General features: G+C 34.7%; 1 protein-coding gene across 8 annotated transcripts in view; it reads left to right on the top strand.

Annotated features, from left to right (window-relative positions):
- The window catches only part of DMD (dystrophin), a 994,758-nt gene that overhangs the window by 400,836 nt on the left and 571,980 nt on the right, over positions 1–21,942 (top strand). For 7 of the 8 annotated variants that reach the window (XM_044441365.1, XM_044441364.1, XM_044441363.1 and 4 more), the window contains 6 exons: positions 1,415–1,543; positions 4,868–5,038; positions 6,750–6,872; positions 8,731–8,868; positions 10,995–11,147; positions 12,049–12,231. In XM_044441365.1, the coding sequence (XP_044297300.1) occupies positions 1,415–1,543; positions 4,868–5,038; positions 6,750–6,872; positions 8,731–8,868; positions 10,995–11,147; positions 12,049–12,231 (897 nt within the window). Of the gene's footprint in view, positions 1–1,414; positions 1,544–4,841; positions 5,039–6,749; positions 6,873–8,730; positions 8,869–10,994; positions 11,148–12,048; positions 12,232–21,942 lie in introns of those variants that run through there. The other variant, XM_044441367.1, reaches the window with a different exon arrangement.

Here is a 21,942-nt window from a genome sequence, read left to right as displayed (position 1 = left end):
GATTCTTATAGCTCTTTAATTCTGTTTCAACTGGAATAAGAATTTCATTACAAGCAAAGATAAAAGTTCTGATAATGCTTTGCCATGATTCCAAATTGTGTGTTTCTTGTGCCTTGTTTGCAATCACGATAAGTGCACTATACTATAGTAAATAAAGTAAATAATAAAGATTTTATCAATTTGGTGTTCTGACTACACACACACCTACAGAGAGAGAGAGAGAGAGAGGGAGGGAGGGAGGGAGAGAGATTAACTGATAAAATAAGATAGATAAATGGGGTAGGGAAAATATATACTCATTTAAAAGCCGTTTGACCTATTTAGTTTTAAAGTGTTTCCAGATCTTCCTGTGAAACACCAGCAGTGGCCATACTGTAAAAATAAATTAAGTTTGACAGTAATTTATAATTACTCCTAAAATACATCATTGAATGAAGATGTTGGAAGCTGCTTTTAGAGGAGCTGGGATTCCTGAAAAATTTCACAAGTGAAAGGGAAGGAGAACTGGCTTTAAGACAACTGTGATGTTCAAGCCCATCTTTTTTAGACACATGGAATCCATTGACATGCCAACAGAAGGTTCTCCTTGATTAATTCTAGGGTTAGTTCTCCTTCTTACACTGTCAGTTATGGGGGATGCATGGGTGCATCTTCTAACATACAAGCACAGATGTACCAGATCCTAAAGAATGAGTAAAGTGTTTTATCCTGCTTTACTTTGAACACAGTAACTTCTCCTCAGCAACACTTCAACCTTCAGAGTCAGAAATATTCTTTACCCCTCCATTCTCTATAAGGCCTACCAACTTTCAAGCCATAGCATGATCACGGTTAGCATTGTATTAATCTGTATTTGATTATTATACAAGAAATCTCCCATCTTCTAGACTATCTATGGTTGCTGGAAGCCTGAGTGCAGGGTCCATGCACAGGTTTTACCACCCTATTTGGGGATGGTGGAGGAGCATTTTAACTGCACCAGTACTTATTGCAAGTCTTTTGAATCTCCGCAAAAGCTGAGGATCTCTCTTTTCTTGCCTCCCATATTTTGATCCCAGTGTGTTCACACATTTAGGTGGAGTAGGTGGATACCATTCTTCATTCACAACTAGGTAGAAGGACTGTTTTAACGTCTGGAATTCTAAGAATTTCTTTAGGTGATTTGTGAACACCTACAGGGATTAAAAATAATAGTTCCATTATCAGAAAATGCTTTTGCAGTTTCCTCTCATTTTGCCCTGCAGCACTTAGGCCTGTTGTCTGATGGGGTGAGCCATATTTGGGCTCATGGAAACAGTTTTAAAGATCCTTGAATCCAGCCAGTATTAACAACAGCTTTACCATCTTGATGTTTTCTTTTTTCTGAGGCACTAATGACTTAATGATGTGTTATATGTCCTTTATGTGCATGCAGGCATATAAGAAACAAATGGACACTTTTGATCAGAATGTTGCTAATATCACCACTTGGATGTATCGGACTGAAATAATCCTGGATGAATCTGAAACCCAAAGACCTCAACAAAGGGAGGAAATTCTTAAGGTAACAAATACAATTTTCTGGAAACCATCTTTTATATAAATTTCATAGGTAGTGAATGTCCAGGGGCTTTGCACTATAGGTTTCAAATAATATCTTAGGATTATAGCACAACATTGTTTTTGTCATGGTATAAGCATTGTCCAGCAGCTTTTAAATTGTTCAAGAAAGCAGAGAATAAGCCGATTCAGTAAAAAAATCAAATATGTTATTTCAAGGCTTGAGGACTTCATGGTGAGCAGAACACTTATTGCTAAGCCTATATCTCCTGAATACTGTTTCTGTCTATTTAAAAATGGAACACCAGCCTTCTTTATCACTTTGCTCCTTTTATCAAATATCTTTCCTTCTGAGAAAGATATTGGCTCTCCAAGCAGTGATATTGCTTGACAACATTGTATTAGAATTTGATGTAATCCTCATGGAAGTGATTTATCATTTGAAGAGGGATGTGCTGTCGCTTATTATAGAAAGGCTTACAAAATGTATGTGTAACTCCTACAGCAGAAGCATCTTCATACAAATTAATCTCTTACCTAAAAATACAAAGCTTTATCTCCACCTGATTGACATGCAACATGAAAAAGCAACTGCTTATTTAAACATTTTATCTTTTCAAAGTTTTGGCCATTTTGATAACATGAAACTTCCCTTCCTAAATTTCCCATTTTTAGTCCTTCCAGTTCTATTCTTTGGATAAATTCCTTGTCTGATACCTAGTCAAGCATCTCTCTTCCATATTTCATACAAAAATATTCCTGCTCACTGCTGCATTCACTACCTTCTACGGAAGAAATGCTAATAGGCAAGGATCCATCCAAAAAAAAAAAAAAAAAAAACAGTGACCAAATCCTCTTCTTGTTTCTGTCAGAGCCCCCCATCCATTTCCATCCTCTCACTGTTTGCACTGGATCACACTGAGATCTCAACATGCCCCATTCTCATATCAGTTACATGGTTCCTGTGCCCAGTGTCTGAATCCCATTCTGCTCTGGTAGTAGAAGGGTTAGACTCACATAAGTACTATGTCAAAGTGATTCTCTTTGCCCCTCTAATAGGATACATGTGGCTTCCTCATTCATACAGCATCAGAACAGCAGAGAAGGTAAACATACTATTCCAGACTTGCTCCTTCACCTGAATATTTCCAATAAACACTACAATTATCTTAGTCAAGTGTTCTGGAAATTGGGAGCTCATTCACCTTCTCAAAACTCTTGGATATTCTGTTTCCTTATTGGAAAAAAGATGTATAAAGCAGAAGAATTTTAGCAAGTAAATTGTAGACAAGTCTAATCTATATTTATTACACAGACGCTGGGTTTCAGTTGGTACTGATTGAGGGCCCAATTAAAAAAAAAAAAAACCCAGAAATTCTGTACATGGTTTCCACCTCAATCTCACCTGGAATAGGGTGAATTCATTTGGAACAGCTCTATTAATGTATGATATAAAGTTTTATCTATTTTCATTTAATAAACTTTGCTTATTAATTTAGTTATATATTGCACTAAACAAGTTTCTATGATGATGTTTACAGGACTGGTAGCCTCTCAGTTCACAGCTATTCTAAGCAGGTAAAGCCATTGGGTTACCTTTGACCCATAACTTCCTCAATCAACGAGCCAAAATGAATAGGTTTATATGACCAGATTGAGTCCTCCTGGCTTCTTGTGATTGTAGCTAAGATTGGAGAATACAGCATCAACGTAGCTTGAGTGAAGCTATCCGTTCCTGATATTTGCAAATAAGACATTCAAGCCTTGCTACAAAGTTTGCAGTTTGAAGCCCTTATGCCTTTCATTCTTTTAAAAAATATCTTTTTGTATCAGATGTACATTTATTGTTGCTTTCTAGGTTATGGCTGAAATGGTCATGTTCCTTCTTTAGGTTTTTGAAATAACCAAGAGCTATATATTAATATAAAATCAACTCTTTTTTCTTTATTTTGTAACATCACAATACTTTAGTTTATGGCACATAGACAAACTATTTTAGAAAACCACAGGGGATTGTTAGCAGAATTTCAAATATTTCAAGGAACCTGCAGGATTTCGTCTTCTGAAAAATATCTGCTGAGGCAATGTGCTTACTATTAATAATATTTTAAATAGTTCCTACCTGTGCAACACAATTGTCATGCATTAGTTCTCGCAAGGCAGGTCATACTATCTTATGAGAGAAAGGATTAGTGAGAGTAATTTGTCACTTAGCTGAGATGTTCAAGAATTTCAAATGTTCTATCACTGCATAAAGTCACAAATCTGAAACCAACAAAATATTCCTTATGCCCTTGGCATACATACATTTAAAGTACTGGCACTAATTCTAGCTATTTGATTTAGGGCAACTCTTTGAATGAATACCCTCCAAAATATCCTCTCCTTGACAGCCACTCTCAGCTCCTGTAAACCTGAGGCTGTGGCTTCCTTTCTGGAATTTATTCACCTCATAATTGGTCTTCCTCTTCTACTTCTACCTTTGATTTCCCCGGTATTATTGTCCCCTTCAGTGAGTCTTGCCTTCTGATGATGTTCCCTAAGTACAGATTCTAATTTGTCTTTTTTGCTTGCAGAGAAGGCTCGGACCCACTTGTTTGTTTTTTCTGTTGTGTATAGATATTTGCAAAGCTCTCCTCCAGCACCAGTTTTCTTTCAGTTAGCTTTCACATCCATATACATTGATCAAGAATACAATACTGTGAATAATCTTGGCCTTGATTTCCAGTGAAACAGACGTATAAATGATGATCTAAATGTATTATGGATATATAGGATACACTTTTAATTTCACAAAAACCTTAATTCTAATATTCCAACAGTTTTTCCTTTATATCTCTTTATTTATTTATTATATACCTGTATATCCACACCCTCCCTGACTCTATTCTTCTGTTTCTCTTGATTGCTAAGCATTTACATTAGACTACTGGGATTCATTTTAAGCAAACAGAGAATACTCCTAGTATTCCTTGCAAATATCAGGTGATAATTGGTGCTAGGAGAAGGTGCCCTGTATTTTAGCCAGTCTGAGAACTGTATTGTTTAAAGAAGCAGCAGAGGGAAGGGGAAGTAAATTTATTTCCAAGGACACCTCTCTTGTGTGCTTAATTAAATTCCTTTTCTGTCTCTATCAGCTTGAAAGTATTAAAAACTAGTCATGGATTATCCAGAATGGCAAAGCTACGTGCATAGACAAAGGCCTCGGTCTAAAGTTTGCTTTATGGTTTTGCTCCTTATTCCTTTGCACACTCTTTCTTTCTCTCTTTTTCTTTCTTCCTGCATTTCTTACTAACTTCAAGCCCTGTCTCTTACTCATGGACTGTAGCGCTTAAAGACTGAGCTGAATGATATACGTCCAAAGGTGGACTCTGTCCGTGACCAGGCAGTAGACTTGATGACAAACCGTGGCGATTACTGCAGGAAAGTAATAGAGCCTAAACTGACAGAGCTCAACCAACGATTTGCAGCCATATCAGAAAGAATTAAAAGTGAAAAGGTAGGAAGAAATGTTCTGGTGTGGAGCTACGTATACATGCTAAATAGAACTTGATAAAGTGAGTATGTTTGTTTCTATTATGGTACATTTTCCAAAACAGAAACTAGCATGAACCAAAAATGTGAAGGAGGTAAGGGAGGATACAATATTAAAGCCAAAACATGTGCATACATGTTAGCAATATTTATACTGAAACTTTTTCAGAAATATCTGGAAAATAGTTAAGCTTTCACATATTCTATTGTCATTGTTATTATCACTGTTGTTGCTTATATCTGATACTAGGGAAAAAACAAACCTAACTAGGAAATACAGAAATATATATATGTCCAAAATAGAGGACATACACATAAGCTAGCACATGACTCTCTGATCTAGTCTGCTACTGTAAGGAATACATTTGAGAACACAAGAGGAAAAGGAAGACAAAAAAATCACATTCTATTACCAGAAGTTACTTTTCAAGTCAATGCCATGCAAATAGATAGACCTGTAGAGGGCTCTGGATAAATGAACTGGATGACCTTTCAGCATGCTGTCTCCACCCCTCAAGTACATGTTTCCTAGCGATGACACTTAACATTTGTGTGAACCTGTTTCATTGTCATGTATTTTAATAGTTCATACAGATTTCAGTTGCAGATGAACTGGCTGATACGACTGCATTAGTAGTTTTATGTCAAATATCTTAAAAACTTTGAAGTAACCTTAATATGAATAAGCTAAAATACTTAAGTTTTTGTTTAGAAATGATTACAGTGTGCCACATCAAACAAATATAATTAAAGCTTTTAAAAAGAAACTTTGCTATATCGCAATTTGATCATTTTATAACCAGGTCTTAGGAAGCACTTAAGACTTTGTAACTGCCCACCTGTATATTATTTTTTCTCCATGTGGTGCCTAGGGAAAGCAAGTGGAAACTAGCTTACTTATTGCAAATCATAAATAGATCTTTGCCACTCTAAATTGATTCTAAATTGAAGGCAATATTGTGTTATAATTCACATAAATCAGTAACTAAGTTCTAACTTCTTTCAAAGCTTTCTAAATCTCTATATTGTTTTTTTTTTAAATCATACCTGATATCCATTTCCAATTTAATTTTATAGATATATTTTAAATTTATTTGATATATTTCTTTATATTTGTTAATATGTTGCCTTAATACAAATGCAGTTGTTCAGAATATAAAAACAAATACACTAGGGAAGATGGATAAATATTAAAAAAAAACATGCTTTTGAATGTGTCAAATTTCTGATGTTCCAGGCTTGATCAAAATGTTAGGTTATGATTCTTTATTTTAAAAATTGCAATGCACTGCATGTACTTTTCATAAATTTATCTCTAAGTGCTGCCTTTTTAAGCAAAAGCTATATTACACATATATGTTTTGTTGGACTGGAAGTAGAGAAAATAACAAATACATTTATATTATTATTGTTGATTATTTATGATTAAATTCTTTTTGTTAACACAAAGAAACTGCTAGGTGAAAACCAGAGATAACCATGATCAGCCAAGGTAGCATCAGTAGTTTTATTAGATATAACTTATTTCGTGAAACACTTAGAATGTATATGTACTTAATTTAACAATTGGAGAGAAAGAAAATTTCCTTATGATTTATAAGAAAGAAGTTTGAACTGTAAAATTAACAGTCTTCCATTCCTTTCCCTCTTCCCCACTGTCCAACTTTTTTTTAAAGCCCCTCATTCCTTTGAAGGAACTGGAGCAGTTTAACTTCGATATACAAAAATTGCTTGAACCACTGGAGGCTGAAATTCAGCAGGGGGTGAATCTGAACGAAGAAGACTTCAATAAAGATATGGTAAATTGGTTGTGATGGAAGTATGAATGAACTGGGAATACAAATAAATAAATGTTGGGGAAGAAATTATAATCCTCTATGTTTTCATTTGACTCTTTAAAAAGTTTACACACAGTGTAATTCTCTTGAACTGTTAAACAATTGCAGTGCCGAATGTAGTATTTATAGCTCCACCATTATAGTGATTTAGCAATAAATTTCAAGGTTGCCTAATGCAATGCCATATATTTTATTTATTCTTTGTGTCTTTTCAAAAATAGATAAAAGGACACTGTAATAGTAAAACATTTAAATAAAAACTCTAGAAATAAATGATGCATGTTTTGCGTGATGGCAAGGTGCACAACCTTTTTCTGCTCAAGGGGATGCATGCAGTGATGGGCTCATTTAAACAAAACAAGTCTACATAGTTTATGTAAACAAAAAATAGGGAGAGGAGTTACTTCAAGAATTCAGTAACACTATCTAATCTGAAAATGTTTGATGCTTTCAAGCATCATTCTACAGTCTACATTCATGTAACACAACAAGTAACCATGCTTGCCTCAGTCATGGAGTAAACACTATCACACGGTAGAATTTCCCCAGATTGCATGGCTTTCCTTTGTTACTGCTTGTAAAACACCTATGTATGTTTGTTGTTTTTGGGGGGGTTTTTTTGCAGTGTTTCCTATCCCTACTATTTTTCTTGAAATGTCCTACAACTTACACTGTAATTCTTATACTTTCCCAATAGCTGCTATTTCTGCAGTTGTTCTCTTGAAAAGGTACCAGACTTTAGGAAATTTTGCTCAAACAAAAGTAATTTAACTACCTTGGAATCCCGTTCTTTTCTGAAGTGTAACAAAACTCTTGCATACTAGCCACTCAATGCCCATCCCCACAAGCCAGTGAATTTCAAAATCACCTGCAATATTACTTCCACTTTTTATTTCCCACTTTTATTATAGTGTTGAAAAGTAAACACCACAATTCAAGCCATCAGTTTTTAATTGAAAATCATACCAAAGATTTACATTGTAGTGGAATATTCTGTAAACATCACACTGCATGGCAAAGAGCTAGTGTTGTTTGAAGCACGTATAGATGAGGTTAACAAATTTTTAAGAACCACCGTCTTAGCTACTAGGTCTAATGTACCAAATTCCCTCTGTCCTCCCATACCTTTATTGTCTGCCTTGTGTTTAATTTAAGAGTATAGACCTTCTGAGTAGAAACCTTTTCATTTTAACTCTGTAAGCCTTCAGCTTACTCCTAAGTTCTACCAACCAAAGTCAGACATAAAATTTTGGCTCAGGGCAAATTACATATTACATATATTAAGTATCATGAACTATTTACTAAGGTACCACAAGTAAAAGATTCTGACACACCACTGTAGTTTAAGCCTGGCCAGTAGACCTGAGCAAACACCTGGTCATAAGCAAACAATTTGTATTCCATTTTTGTAGATAAGGGATCCTGAGGTTGAGAGGAAGCAGTTAGCACACATTAAGCCACCATGGCAGATTTTTTTTTTTCCTTGCAATATACCTTGCTTTTGTTAAATTCGCAGCAGTCAGAAACCTTTGGAGATGTATTGCCAGTTTTCCCAGCGATCTACCCATAGATCCTGATGGCCTTTCTTCTTTTCTCAGCTGTATTTTGTACATTCATTGTATAATATATAATATTATGATGGAAACAAGAACCTCAACAGAACAAGTTGGTGTTGTCTGTTATTGTCCTGTTATTAGTATTTGTAGCAGTAGTGTAATCCAATAGTGAATTTTTTAAAGCTCTTGAAAGTGGTTAAGAAAATGTGGATTAAATGAATGATTCTTCTTTTATTTTTAAATACCACCAACAACAACAACAGAGTGAAGATAATGATAGTACTGTAAAAGAACTCCTTAAACGAGGAGATGCACTTCACCAAACAATCACAGATGAAAGAAAGAGAGAGGAAATAAAAACTAAGCAACACCTGCTGCAGACCAGACATAACGCTCTAAAGGTAAAAATATAGTTTTTAAAATCTTGGATTTCAGTCTTTCACATGGCAGAGCTGGTGTGCAGGGACTCTAGAGAGGGTTAAGTATTTCTCTTCTGCTAAACTTCTCTAATTTCATGTTATCCATGGAAAAGCAGGCAAGATAGAAGTCAGGAAAGTTGTAGCACAAGGTCTGTTCCTTTCATCTTAACCACCTCCTTCATGCAGTTAGCATTTCAAGTACCTTTCACAGCTGGTTGTAAACAAAAGTGAGCTCTATTTAAATATATCTATTGTTCACCTTTATTTAGCAGGCCCTTGGAAAAAAGGAGTATTTTCTTTTTGCAAACTTATGTGTATGAACCTTCTACTACAGTTTTAATATATACTGGTCCTGATATGTCTCTCATTGCAACCATGCACATTTACCGAGGGGCGGGGGTTTCATGAAGACTTACCCTTAACTATTCCTTGAATAGTCATGAAAGAAGGAAATGTATGGGAAACTATAAAACTCACAATAATAATTAATACAGTAACATCTTAGTCTTTGTTCTAAAACAATCTGGTGAAAGGAAGTTATGGTGTTTCTCTCATCTTAAACCATTAATTAATCTATAGTGGTTATTCATCTAAACAATGTGTAGTAATGCTATTCCACTTTGTTGATCCAACCCACAAATGTGTTTAGTTGAAGATCATGTTTTCCATATTCAACTGTAAACACAAGGGATTAAATCAGGTCTTATTTCTATGACTTCAGTATGATTTGGGTCCTTTACACTTGCAATCTGCACTGTCAAAAAAGGACATACCAATTCTGCGTATCAATTCCATTCTTTTTCTAGCAATCCTTTAATTTTCTAATAATGCAAATTGCTAGGGAGGTAGGCAGTCCAGATCCCTTGCCCCCATGCTAGAGTCCTGATCAGAACTGAGTTTTCTGTGCTTACATAAGAATAAAGGAAAAGATAAGGCAGTTTTTCATTTTGTTTTCAAAGTAACATGTAGTTTGATCTTTATAGAAGTAGGATGCCCAGACTTTTCTGGTTCTCGTGCGGTATGATTGGAATCCTCCAGGATGTTTGTAGCTGTTGGAAAGGAACATTTTATTCTTCTACATTTTCACATAGAATGAATAAAATCACTTCTCCCTAATTATCCGAATTGTTCTATATTATATGGTACTGGTGAATAGGCAATGCTAATTTCTAAATAGACACAGCTATTGTTCATGTTATTCCTAGGAATGGACTGTATCCTAACATTCATTTTTGAGTCACATATTTTGCAAATTGAATTAACAAGAATGGAAACTGTGTATAACTTATACTGTTATTATTTTATATATTTTACATATAACAGTTGATGTGTTTTATTTTATGAAGTGGTTGCATGTTTCCATTGAACTAGTGACTATCTTTCATTGTTTGCATAATAATTTATATTTATATATAAACTTTGTAAATAGCAGTCTGAAATAACCATAATCAATGTTAATTACACCAATAAATTAGAATATTAACATGTAGATTAAATATACCCTAATTCATTTCAGTGATGTTTCATGGTCAACTACTATTCACAATCATATAGGGCTGTAGCAAGAAAAACGAGTGGAGTTCCACCTGTACAGTAGGGATTTCTATCCCCTGCTCCGCATTGTAGCAGGACCCCTTAAGCATGGCACAAGATGCTTATGTGGATTACAGCAGGAGATAAAAATCAACAGAATAGAAAAGGAGCATCTTATACATACAGAGCTACCTTTGTCAACTGCAATCTGAAATGAAATCATTTGCAATTACATTGATATAGGACTGTTTCCAGTAACTCTTAATTGCTTCCCAAAGTCAGCATTTTACATCAAAAATAAATACTTGTTTAAACTTTTTTTTAAAGAAAACACACTCTTGGAACATACGATGTTTATATTTATCAACTTGCTTAAAGAAATGATGCATGGACTATATTTTAAAATACAGACAAATGTTATATATTAATATCAAACTATTTTTTAATTAATGGTTGTTTTGCTATTCCCTATTTTCACCACTAGTACCACACAGGAGTTATATGCTTCCATATAGTAGCACCATTTATATGAACCATTGTAATTGCATTTCTAATAATATCTACAATATAAACAGGATCTGAGGTCTCAAAGAAGGAAAAAGGCTTTGGAAATTTCTCATCAATGGTATCAGTATAAAAGGCAGGCTGATGATCTAATGAAGTGTCTGGATGATATTGAGAAAAAGTTAGCAAATCTACCAGACCCCCAAGATGAACAGAAGCTAAAGGTAATACTACTTTTAAAACTGTTTTTCTTTGTTTTTATATCAAAATTAATATATATGTGTGTGCCTCTTTGTGTGTATAACTTTTTATTATATAGAATTATAGGATACTGATAAATAAATTATTTTATTTAAATAATTTAGATAATGCTTGATGAAAGAAAATTCAATCTACTCAGTTTCTTGAATCCTTGTAAATGTTATGTCATATATCATACAAGAGATTAACAAAGATATAAAATGTTTGTTACTTGTGCATATCAAGTGTACTGTCTTTAAGAAACTTTTACTTTTTTAACGGAAAAAATTAATTGATTCTGTATCTTTATTCCAGATGAGCAATTGACTTATCGGTATATGGATGAAATCTTTTACATGTTAGCACATTCATTTTCATCAGAACATATTCATGAATCACTGTCAAAATTCTAAAGATTTTCTTACATTTTGTCAAAGAATTGCCTCGTTTATTTTACTTCGTCTTCTTTTGCTTCATTGTTTGTTGAATTCCCTTCAGTATTAAAGCACAAAGCCTCTAGTCCTACAACTGACAATCAGTATGAGTATCTAATAAATGATTCCTGTGCATTATAGTGATCTTTCCAATTCGCTGTCTCATCATACTAGGATGAACTAAACAGTTAGTACATGGGCCTACTTTGACCACCTTTTCAACATACAATTAATAATTACTTAAATATCTAAAATTAAACAGCTAGCTGACCCACAAGTCACTTATGTATCTTCTGTCTAAATGTAAACTAAAATTTAAATAAGTGTACTTTTTCTTTGTTTGTAACAATAAAATTGGGGGAAAAATCTTCAGAAGTATTTTGCTAATTCTTAGGAGTTGATTTTCTAGTTAGCTAATTGTCCTGGGCCCTGTATTGGTTTTGCTCAATAGGAAATTGATCGTGAATTGGAGAAGAAGAAGGAAGAGCTGAATGCGGTACAGAGGCAAGCTGATCGCTTGTCTAAGGAAGGGGCTGCAAAAGCAGTGGAACCAACCCTGAAACAGCTCAGCAAGCGCTGGCAAGATATTGAGAGCAAATTTGCTCAGTTTCGAAGACTCAACTATGCACAAATTGTGAGTTGTTCCTGGCAAACATGTATGTTTGCAAATGCTGCTACTAACAGAACCCAACTAACAATGAGCGTTCCCAGTTCTATGCCAATTTGTCTAAAACAGAGTATCAGAAAAAGCTGTGCAGTACAGTATAGACCCTGGGCTACATGATTTGCTACATAAATCTTGTGCTGCATGATTTGCTCTGAAAAATGCCCTTTACTTAAAGTAAGAAGTAGCTCAAAAAGTATAGTAATACCTTAGCATTAAAGAAAAACAGATATTTGTTTTTGTTACCTCATTTTCCATAACATTACTGGTTTAAACTTGTCAGTTTGCCATACATTTATTTTGTTCAATAAACATATGTGACTCAGAAATATTTATTTTCAACTTGTCATCCCATGCAAACTCTAATTAGCTTTTATTTCTCCACAATATATAATCCATAAACATGTAGGAAGAGATCGGAGATGTTTTGTTCCTTCCTACAACATATAAATGATGTAGACTCTTTACTACCTATTAGGAGAACATTCAGGAAAAAGGGTGATTTTTATCAGTTTTTAACTAAAACACATACAATTCAAATATTTTATCAATAGAATAATGGTGGAGAGGGCTTTTTTCACCATTCAGACAGATCTCTGGTGCTGGAAAGTCTGCTTATCTGGAATTGTACTTTCAATAAAGAATGCAATCATATTTGTTGGGTTGAATTCTTGTCTATTAAAAATACACGTGTTACTTCTGATTTGCATAGATCTATTTCAGAATGATATTTCCCATTAAATGCTTATGAAATAAATGTGTTCTGAGTAGTGAGTCTTATACAATTTGGAATAATTTGCTTAATCTCTGGTTCAATATTTAACTTATAGTGACATGAAAATACCTACCTCACAGGGCTGTTGTGAGGAATTATAATTATGATAATAGATAAGAATTATGAATGCTTATATGATAGTGTAAACATTGCACATGCTTTTTAAGATGCAGATGTAATTTTAATGAAATAAGCTTACTTTAGCAACAGAAAATATTTTCATAAACTTCCAGTAACTATTTTTTTCATAAACCTTGCACCCATTGCAACCAATGGATTACATGGCATATAAAATATATCAGTGAAAGTCAGCATAAATCTAATATAAATAATTGGTTCTGTTATGGAAATGAATCATCTACATTCTAAGGTAAAACTTTTTTTTTACTTCCCATCCATGAAGTCAGATAAATGCTTCAACCTTGCAGCTGAGGATTTGGACTCAATTTGATCTCACACTTTGGGCAGCTGGAATGGAAAGAACCACACTAACAAATGTCTTTTAGATCACAAGAACTGGATTAGAGAAGAGCTTTTGAGGGGTTTTTGTGGGGGAGGCAGGGAGGGTAGGTGACAGAAGCTACCAAACTAGAAGGTATCCTGTGCCTCAGGTACCTCAGCCTCTCCTCCTCCTCCAAAACACACTGCTCTTATGTGGTCAAAATTGGGTGTCTAAGTGATTTGAAAGGCAGGAGCAGTACAGAGATCTGCTCTCTGTGATCCTTCTGTCTTTCCATAGGATGCCTATATTCCTCTAAGTTCAAAGAGGTATGGACATCCAGACCAGATTGAGCCCTAAGCATTGCAAGAATACCTTTTTTAAAAAAGGCAAAGTCAAGGTGCTTGCTTAGTGGCAAAGACTCTCAAGGATATTGGTTCTCTGCTTCACGGATACAGTGGTGCTCAGTAGTTGCATATGCTATGTGGTACAAATGGTAAGCTTAGTTTTTGTGATGGGACAGTAGAAAGAAATTGGAGGGTGGAAAAAGATGAGTTCTACCATTACCATTACTAACAAGCTTATGAGGATGAAGGGAATGGGTCAGGACTTCTTAAATTCAGGTGATGTGGAGCTCCATGACTGCCCCACTTTCCTAGCAGAAGATGATCTTTTATAAAACAGCTGGCAACATACGTAGTCATTGCAACTGTAGCATATTCCAAAACTAAAATAATATTTGATGATAATGAAAATTCATGTATGATGCAGTTAGTTATTTAAAAAAGAAATTTGTGGAGATGTGTGGTCTGAAAATGAAGGAAATGAAATTGCATTGTTGGAACTCTGGTAATGGAAAGAATTCTACAAAAGAGAAAAGTTACTGAGTGAACATCAACTATGTGCTGTTGTAAGATCTCTCCCCACCTTTTCCCTCTTCTGTAGACCTAGAGGTAACCTTAGAAGCACACCCTTTATTAGAGCTTTGCAGGTTACAGAGCAGCATAAATGGAAGCAGCATAAATGGAGCAGCATAAATGGGAGAAGCAACTGCTCATTTGAAGAGTTGAATCCAAACTGAATCTTGTCCATCCTTCAGAAAGATTCAGACTCTGTTGTTAGGATAGCTCCCACAGCTTCAGGACTAGAAAATGGGAAACTTTGGACACTTCTTGTCTATTGCTTTGCCTGTTTTCCTACAGGGTCAAGAAACTCACCATGAATCTCTCCCCACCCAGTTCTGAAATGTCCTCCCCCTTTTCCCAAAGGAGGATAGTTCTCATACTCTGAGTATTCTGACTTTTGTTACCTTGCAATTGTAAAGTCATCTCCCTACTTCTTTCCTTCCACTTTCTTTTCTGAATCTGAGGAATCCAGCTTGAGAAAGTAGGACCCTCTGTACATGCAGAAGGAAAATTTTGGGTTTGGTCCAAAGGTAGGGTTTTATGAAGAAAATCGGCCCTTCCATTAGCAAAAAACAAATCTGTGAGTGAAAGGGCCCCTTTCTGTCATTTATACCACAGATATAGGTCAACAATTTAATCTAGTTTACTTCCTCATTTCTTAACCCTGCCAATCACATTCTCTTAGATAATTTTTTAAAGGGCAAAATGGTAATGGCATTTCCCATTTGCCCCCAGAAGTTTTCAGAAATGCACCGAGTCCCTTTGCAGCATGAATAAAACATTGGATTAAAACCATGGCGATTGGGGTTGTCCTTACATATTTTAAAAGCTAAAGAACCAACTTTTCACATTTTATTTCACACAATCTGTCTATGAATAATCTTGTAGGGAATGTGCTGTTTTAGCCAACACATGCTTTTAATGGAGTAAACCAATATAGCACTTCTTCAATGACTTTGTAAACTATTGTACTACTCTTAATCCAGAAGTATTTTTCATCTGGCACTGCATGTTTCGTGCTGCATCCTTAGTGCAGGTGCATTTGCTAACCAGATATTTGTGACACAGATGCCAGATATGTTCTCTTAGGAACATATACAAAATACCACTGTGAGAGTATGCATTTTTAACCATGGTCTAAGATTTTATCATAACCATGTGAATGTGGAAATATCATGATTATTAAGGTAAGTCCTCAGATCAGAACTTGCATTTTACATATTTAACTTCAGATTGTTCAGAGTTGAACTAAATAGGTTCAATCTTGTTTCTAAATACAAATATAGAACTTTTCATGAGAGTACATCCTGGAACTGTTATTCAGCAACATCTAGATGTTATTTTTTGTATCTATTAGAAACCAAAGGAATAAAAAATAGCATAATGAAGCATTGTCTGCTTACAACACAAGTGTCATGAAATAATGTTACTGATGAAGGCTTGGCCAGGATACAAATTTAGCCATTTGTGTTATAGAACAAGTATAATAAGTATATTTACATATTTATATACCAGATAAGTGAATCTTCAGACTACCATTCTATAGTAACAGGTGTGCAGTCAATATCAGGAAATTGAGCATCCAAGCAGGTGTATTTGAGTAATCAAGTCACCTCTGTCGGAAACAGCCTCATACAATTTATCTATCCTCTTTCAAATCTGATGTGTTATAAAGCAGCAGGAAAGAATTGGATGAAATCTGTTCCTTTCCAGCCGATCCATTTAGATATGAATGCTTTGCCAAATGACAGGTTTTAATTGTTTGATAGTAGGTCTGCGGTGTGTTCATACATGCAAATTGGTGCTATGTGCCAGTGAGGTCTATAATAATAAACTGAATTTAAATGTGTAGCTGCTATATTTGGCTATAGTATCTAAGCTTGCAAAACTTTTTCCTCTCCCACCCCCAAACACCCAAATTCAACACAAGGTTATTTTCCTACTCCAAGTTATATCTTAATTGTGATGATTTAGTATAGGTTAGGCAATGTGCCATGCAATTTTCATATTTTTGTTCAATATAATATTGCTTTTTGAATTGCATTTAACAAATGGCCATGGTGCAGTTTGCTTTAAAAAAGATGAACCAGTGAATAGAAAATATGAACAATTAATAGAAAGGACTTCCCAGTGAGGATTGTTATTACTTAAATAAATAAATAAAATGTCAGTTACTGTTTAACCATCTGATAGAGTTAATGATTGGCAGTATATTAGTATTTCTCTGAATAAAAAACTGTAACTATATAGTAAACTGTATAGTGCATGTGATTGCACTTTATTTACACAAATAACCTCCTAAGTATACCATTCCCAATATGGTAAACTTTGCATTATTCAGAACTGTTTTCTTCATAGTGTATTCACCCAGATATCTGTTCTGTTCCATTTCCATATTCATCTGCAATTTAAAATGATCTGCATGGAAATGTGCCTTTAAATATCATTTGCATATGTCATTATCTTTGTCATCATCATATGTATTCATATTTGTCTTAGAATGGAGTAAGGATGGACAAGTATATTTTACTATTTCCTACACTCAAATGATGTCTGAAATGAGTTCCATCCCCATCTATAAAGAAATCTAAATGTTCTTAGTTCTTATCCAAACAAAAACAAAGTCAAATGACGATCTGACTTATCTGCACTGACATATTTCATTGGATACAACCATACTTAGCATGAAGGGGCCCATTTTGTACCTGCCTGCTTTAAAGCTGTTAAAGATGAGCCTTCTACAAAAAAAGAGGTGAACCTCTTGTATGTAAGTATGACAAACATTGAATTCAAGCTCTGCTGATAAGTGCTAAGCACCCACAACAATGGTTCTGGATGGATATAACTTTTTTTTTTTTTTGCTTCTACTCACATTCATTTTTTCAAGCTCAAGTTTGTCCCATTCTATTTCTATACTGAGTCTTAAAATGAACCTAGTAAATTTCCACCCATCATTAGAACTTATTACTAAATATTTTGGTTTTAAAATCACATACACGCACACAATGTGGCAGGGTTCCTTTAGCTGCTTATTCTGTCCTATTGCAATGTGCCAGCAGTGGAATTTGTTTTCTGCTTTCTTTTCCAAGAAGGACATTAGTGTAAGTATGAAGAAGAATGCGCATCTCTCTCTCTCTCTCTCTCTCTCTCTCTCTCTCTCTCTCTATATATATATATATATATATATATATATATATATATACACATATAATGTAGTCCAAATATACTCCACAGCAAGCTATATACAGTTTACCTATCAAATCTGGCATATATAGCTTATTAGAATATGGCATGACTATCAGGATCGGCTGTGTGTTGGGTTAGAACAGCAGTCCAAATGCACGTGGACTGTGCCCTCTCTGGAGTGAATGTTTGCATTTCAATCGCTTAGTGAAGGTCATAGCGAGCTGCCAGGGGAAAAGTTGCAGCTTACATTCCAGCTTAGGTTGCTGATGATGGAGTAAGGAAATATCAGAGTAATTTTTAATGCAGTATTTTACTATGTAATCAAAGGTATACACATATTAAATGTAATGAATGATCTTTTGACTCTAAAAATTACAATTTTGGTAGCATGTACAAGAAAATTACAAATGTGTGTGTGCCCCCCCCCCCAATACAAATAACTATTTTCCAGAGAAAATTCTTTGGAAACTTGGAAACTAGTGCTCTTGTATCTGACATTCCTTTGTATGCCTCTCTCTACTCCCAAAAAAGAAGACAGCATGCAGTGGAATCTCCTTGCTTCCAGTTATAGACCAAAGATAACAAGTGGATTCTTTTTACGTGGTGTGCCATTTGTCTTCCCAAGCAGGAAAAATATTTTGGCTGTCCCACAACCTCCCAAACGGGCCATGCTGACTGACCTTATCTAGCCCACCGAGAGCCCAGTGGGATGCAATTTGGCAACCCAGCAAAACGTTTCTCTACCTCTGATCTAGTGGATTATTTCTAGATATAAACACAGATAAATACAGAGCCAAATAATTCTGAGATAATTCCATTGTCTGCACACACACACCCCATTTTTATGTTTCTCATGACATTCAAGTAAAATATATGCACATCTTTTATGAAGCTAATTTTAATACTGAAGTCTTGATTCAAGTATGACAACCTCTCAGTTTGTGAAAATATACTTCTGTATAGTTCTCTTCCCCCCCCCCCACATTACCTTAAATCCAGCTTCTGTGTTATGCATAAATAACACGAGAAACACTTTTGAAGGAGGTAAGACTTGTTTGATGTAACCTATCATGTCTGTACTATGAGTTGTTTAGGGCCTATAGACCTTTCCCATAGGTAAGATATATCAGTCCCATTTCATATAATATAGGTGTTGGAAACTGCAAAATTTTCCCTTCCCTTACATTACATAATTCTACATTTATATACACTTTATTTATATGAACATTTATTCAGAAGAGGATCATTCATATTTACTGTGAGTGATTGAGAGACATACACAGCATGAACTTATAAATGAAAAAATCGCAAGAGTGTGATTTAGTTGTCCCAAGAAGACTGATAATTAAACTTAGACATTCTGACATAGCTTTTATATGCAAATTAACATTCCATCTTCATGCTGGCTGTGATTTGAAAAACAGAATAATCAGGAATCTGGCTTTCATAGTACATTTTGTTAATATAGGATCATATATTGCATAATTTATGCTTTTCTGAGAAGAAATGTACACTTGTTTGGATATCTGTATCTTCGTGCTGACCTTAGAGCAGTTATTATCTATATCTTATTCCATTTGTAATTATGTGTAATAGCTCCTCTAAGACTAGAACACAAATGTCAATAACTTAATGCAAGGCAATCATGTTCTCATAGACTTGCAAATTAAAAGTTTCAGGATCTGGCTATGGATGGCACACATTCCTCACAGTTCATCTGCCACCCCATTCTTGTGCAAATCCTTTTCCTGACACAAGCCGAATAAAATTGGCTGCTTGAAATGAAGCCCAAATTGTGCCTCCATGCTCTAGACAATACTTTAAATCTTCACTGAGATATCAGTCCTTGTCTATGTTTATTCCATGCTTTATTGTGCCACCTGAAGCAAGTCAGTTTATCTGGCTGCATGGCAGGGCCAGAACCTATATCCCATTTTTGTAAGTGTAGTTATTAGCCACAGTAACATGGCAAAGTATATGCTCGTAAACTCACTCTGAGGACCTTGATTACATAGATGTTGAATGGTGGAGAGAAGGGCAGTTGAAGAGCCATAATCCCATAGGCTGCTTGTAAATACAGGATTAATTTGAAAATCTGAATTGATACAGGCCAGGCATAGGGCAGATATTAATTTGGTTCACATTCAAATCCTGCACTTTGAAATCAACATGCAAATGGGAACTTGGTCATCCTTTGCCACAGTAAAATTGAGAAAAATGCTTGTGAAACAACTACAATAAGAAAATGACTTGTGCATGTGTATAGTAGGTAGAATGCTATTGGAATAAATGTATTAGGAAAAATGTATATAAAGGCATGTACAGATTTTCATGCAAACCCTTTTCTCAATATTGGGTCAAATTGAATATTGGAAAAATGAGAAACGTAGATGTATCAAACTTTGTCATTCTTCCAGTGCTAATGAAAATAATATTGCACTCAGGGAAACTAGGTTACACATTTATGTGCAAGCAGAGAATCCAGCAAAAGGTCCAAGTGTCACGTACATGTTCTTTTGCAATTGCTTGTGAAAGAAGTTGCACGACTAGTTCAAGAAGTAGCTCATAGGTTCTATTAGTATAGGCTCTGCTAGAAGAATATGCAAGTCCTTGCATAACTGAAATATTACACTGTATGATACTGCATTTGAGGTTGATAGCTGATTACATCCTAATTAACCACATGGTCTCAGAAAATATTCACTGCATGGATTTTAAGAGCTACCATGCATACCAAAACAATGAACATACAGGGGGTTTTTTGAACCAGATGGAAATATTTATAAACTTTTACTTTCACTGCTTGAAGAAAAGGATAGGCTTTCTAAAAATGAATCTGCATGATTATTTGGTTGTATATTTTCATGTTAATGGAATAGAAAACAAGTTAGTATTAACTGAAGTCAAGGCTAACATTTAGACTGATAGGCATCTAAAACATCTTTAACCATCCTAAATGCACTGAAGTAATTCATTTATAAAACTGCACTCAAAAAATCTGAATTAAGATCTATTCTGTACAGTATCATATTTGCAATTTGAGATGAACAAGTATACAATTCACTTGTTCTTAACTGTAGAAATATATTGGGTACAAGCTAGGATTTCCATAATATGTTACTCACAAGGAAAGAAGTTTGTTTCTGTAATCATTTACATTGGTTAGTGACATAGACAAACCAGATGGTGATATTCACTGTATCTTGATATCTTTTTAATAATGGCAGTAATTTCTCCTCTAATCATTGATTGATTTAAAGTATAGCAACATGTAAATGTTCAGAAACTACAGTTCTTTTCACAAGGAACTGCAGAATTGCTGGATTTCAGCAGTCTTGCTCAGTGAGGAGTTGTAAGTAGTAACTAAATGTTTTAAAGCTCTAGTAAAACAACATGCCCATGGTGGGCATGTCGTGAGCGGGGCCAGCTGGAGCCGGGGGTAAGACTAGATGGCCTGGCAGACCCCTTTTGACTCACTCTGCTTCTGTGTTTCTAAAACACATAGACATAATTTGAAACTCTGGTCAGCTTTAAAGATGTAGCTCAAATCTAATAATATTCATTTGGCATACAGCACAAGTTACTTGAAGTACACTGCCTGTAAGGAGACATCTGTATTTACATGATTTGCTACGGTATAGTTATGACCTGGTTTGTATGGATTATTTCACTGGATTTGGTCACAGAGGAAAAGAAACATATTCCTAGACTATTGCTACATAAAAAGTATTGTATTGAAGAACAAAGCTGATGTACCAATGAAACAGAATTTGCATCTGAATGGTTGTTCCATTAGATAAAGCTCAGAACTCAAATTATTAAATGAATGAACATTTTTCTATTAAATATCTATTCAAAATTTGAGAATTTCACAATATGTATTTTGCTGAAATACTGAAGTGACACAAATACCAACCAGCATTCAAACAGTAAGATGAAAGTATTAAAATAAGCATTTGGAAACCATGCATTTTATATCCCCAAATTAGGGTACATAGGCAAAAGGACTCAGAAAAATATGTGCATAAAAATACTGCCAACCAATGCATCAGAAGAGAGCCAATTCTAGGCTTAACATTGATAACTTAAGCAAATAACTATATAAGCCAAATGGAAGCAGACCCAGCTGGGCATGGTTCTGTTATAATGATAATTAAAATGAAAATGATTTCTCCATGAGATGCAGTTGAAGAAATGATGTAGTTACCTGTAAGCGACGATTACAGAAAAAATATAAACATTTACTGTTACTGATGCATATTTACTGCTAAATATTTTTATATTTTATATTTTCCTTCTTTTCAAAAATCATTTAGAAAAATTATTATCCCAACTTTAATAAAGAGTAGGCTCCAAGAGGTACTTGCCACCCTAGC

This window comes from Varanus komodoensis, unplaced genomic scaffold (assembly GCF_004798865.1).
Source record: "Varanus komodoensis strain SLA01 unplaced genomic scaffold, ASM479886v1 scaffold4, whole genome shotgun sequence".
NCBI classification, from domain to species: Eukaryota; Metazoa; Chordata; class Lepidosauria; order Squamata; family Varanidae; genus Varanus; species Varanus komodoensis.
The sequence above is the reverse complement of the archived record's forward strand: the minus strand, read 5'-3'. Positions and strand labels throughout refer to the sequence as shown.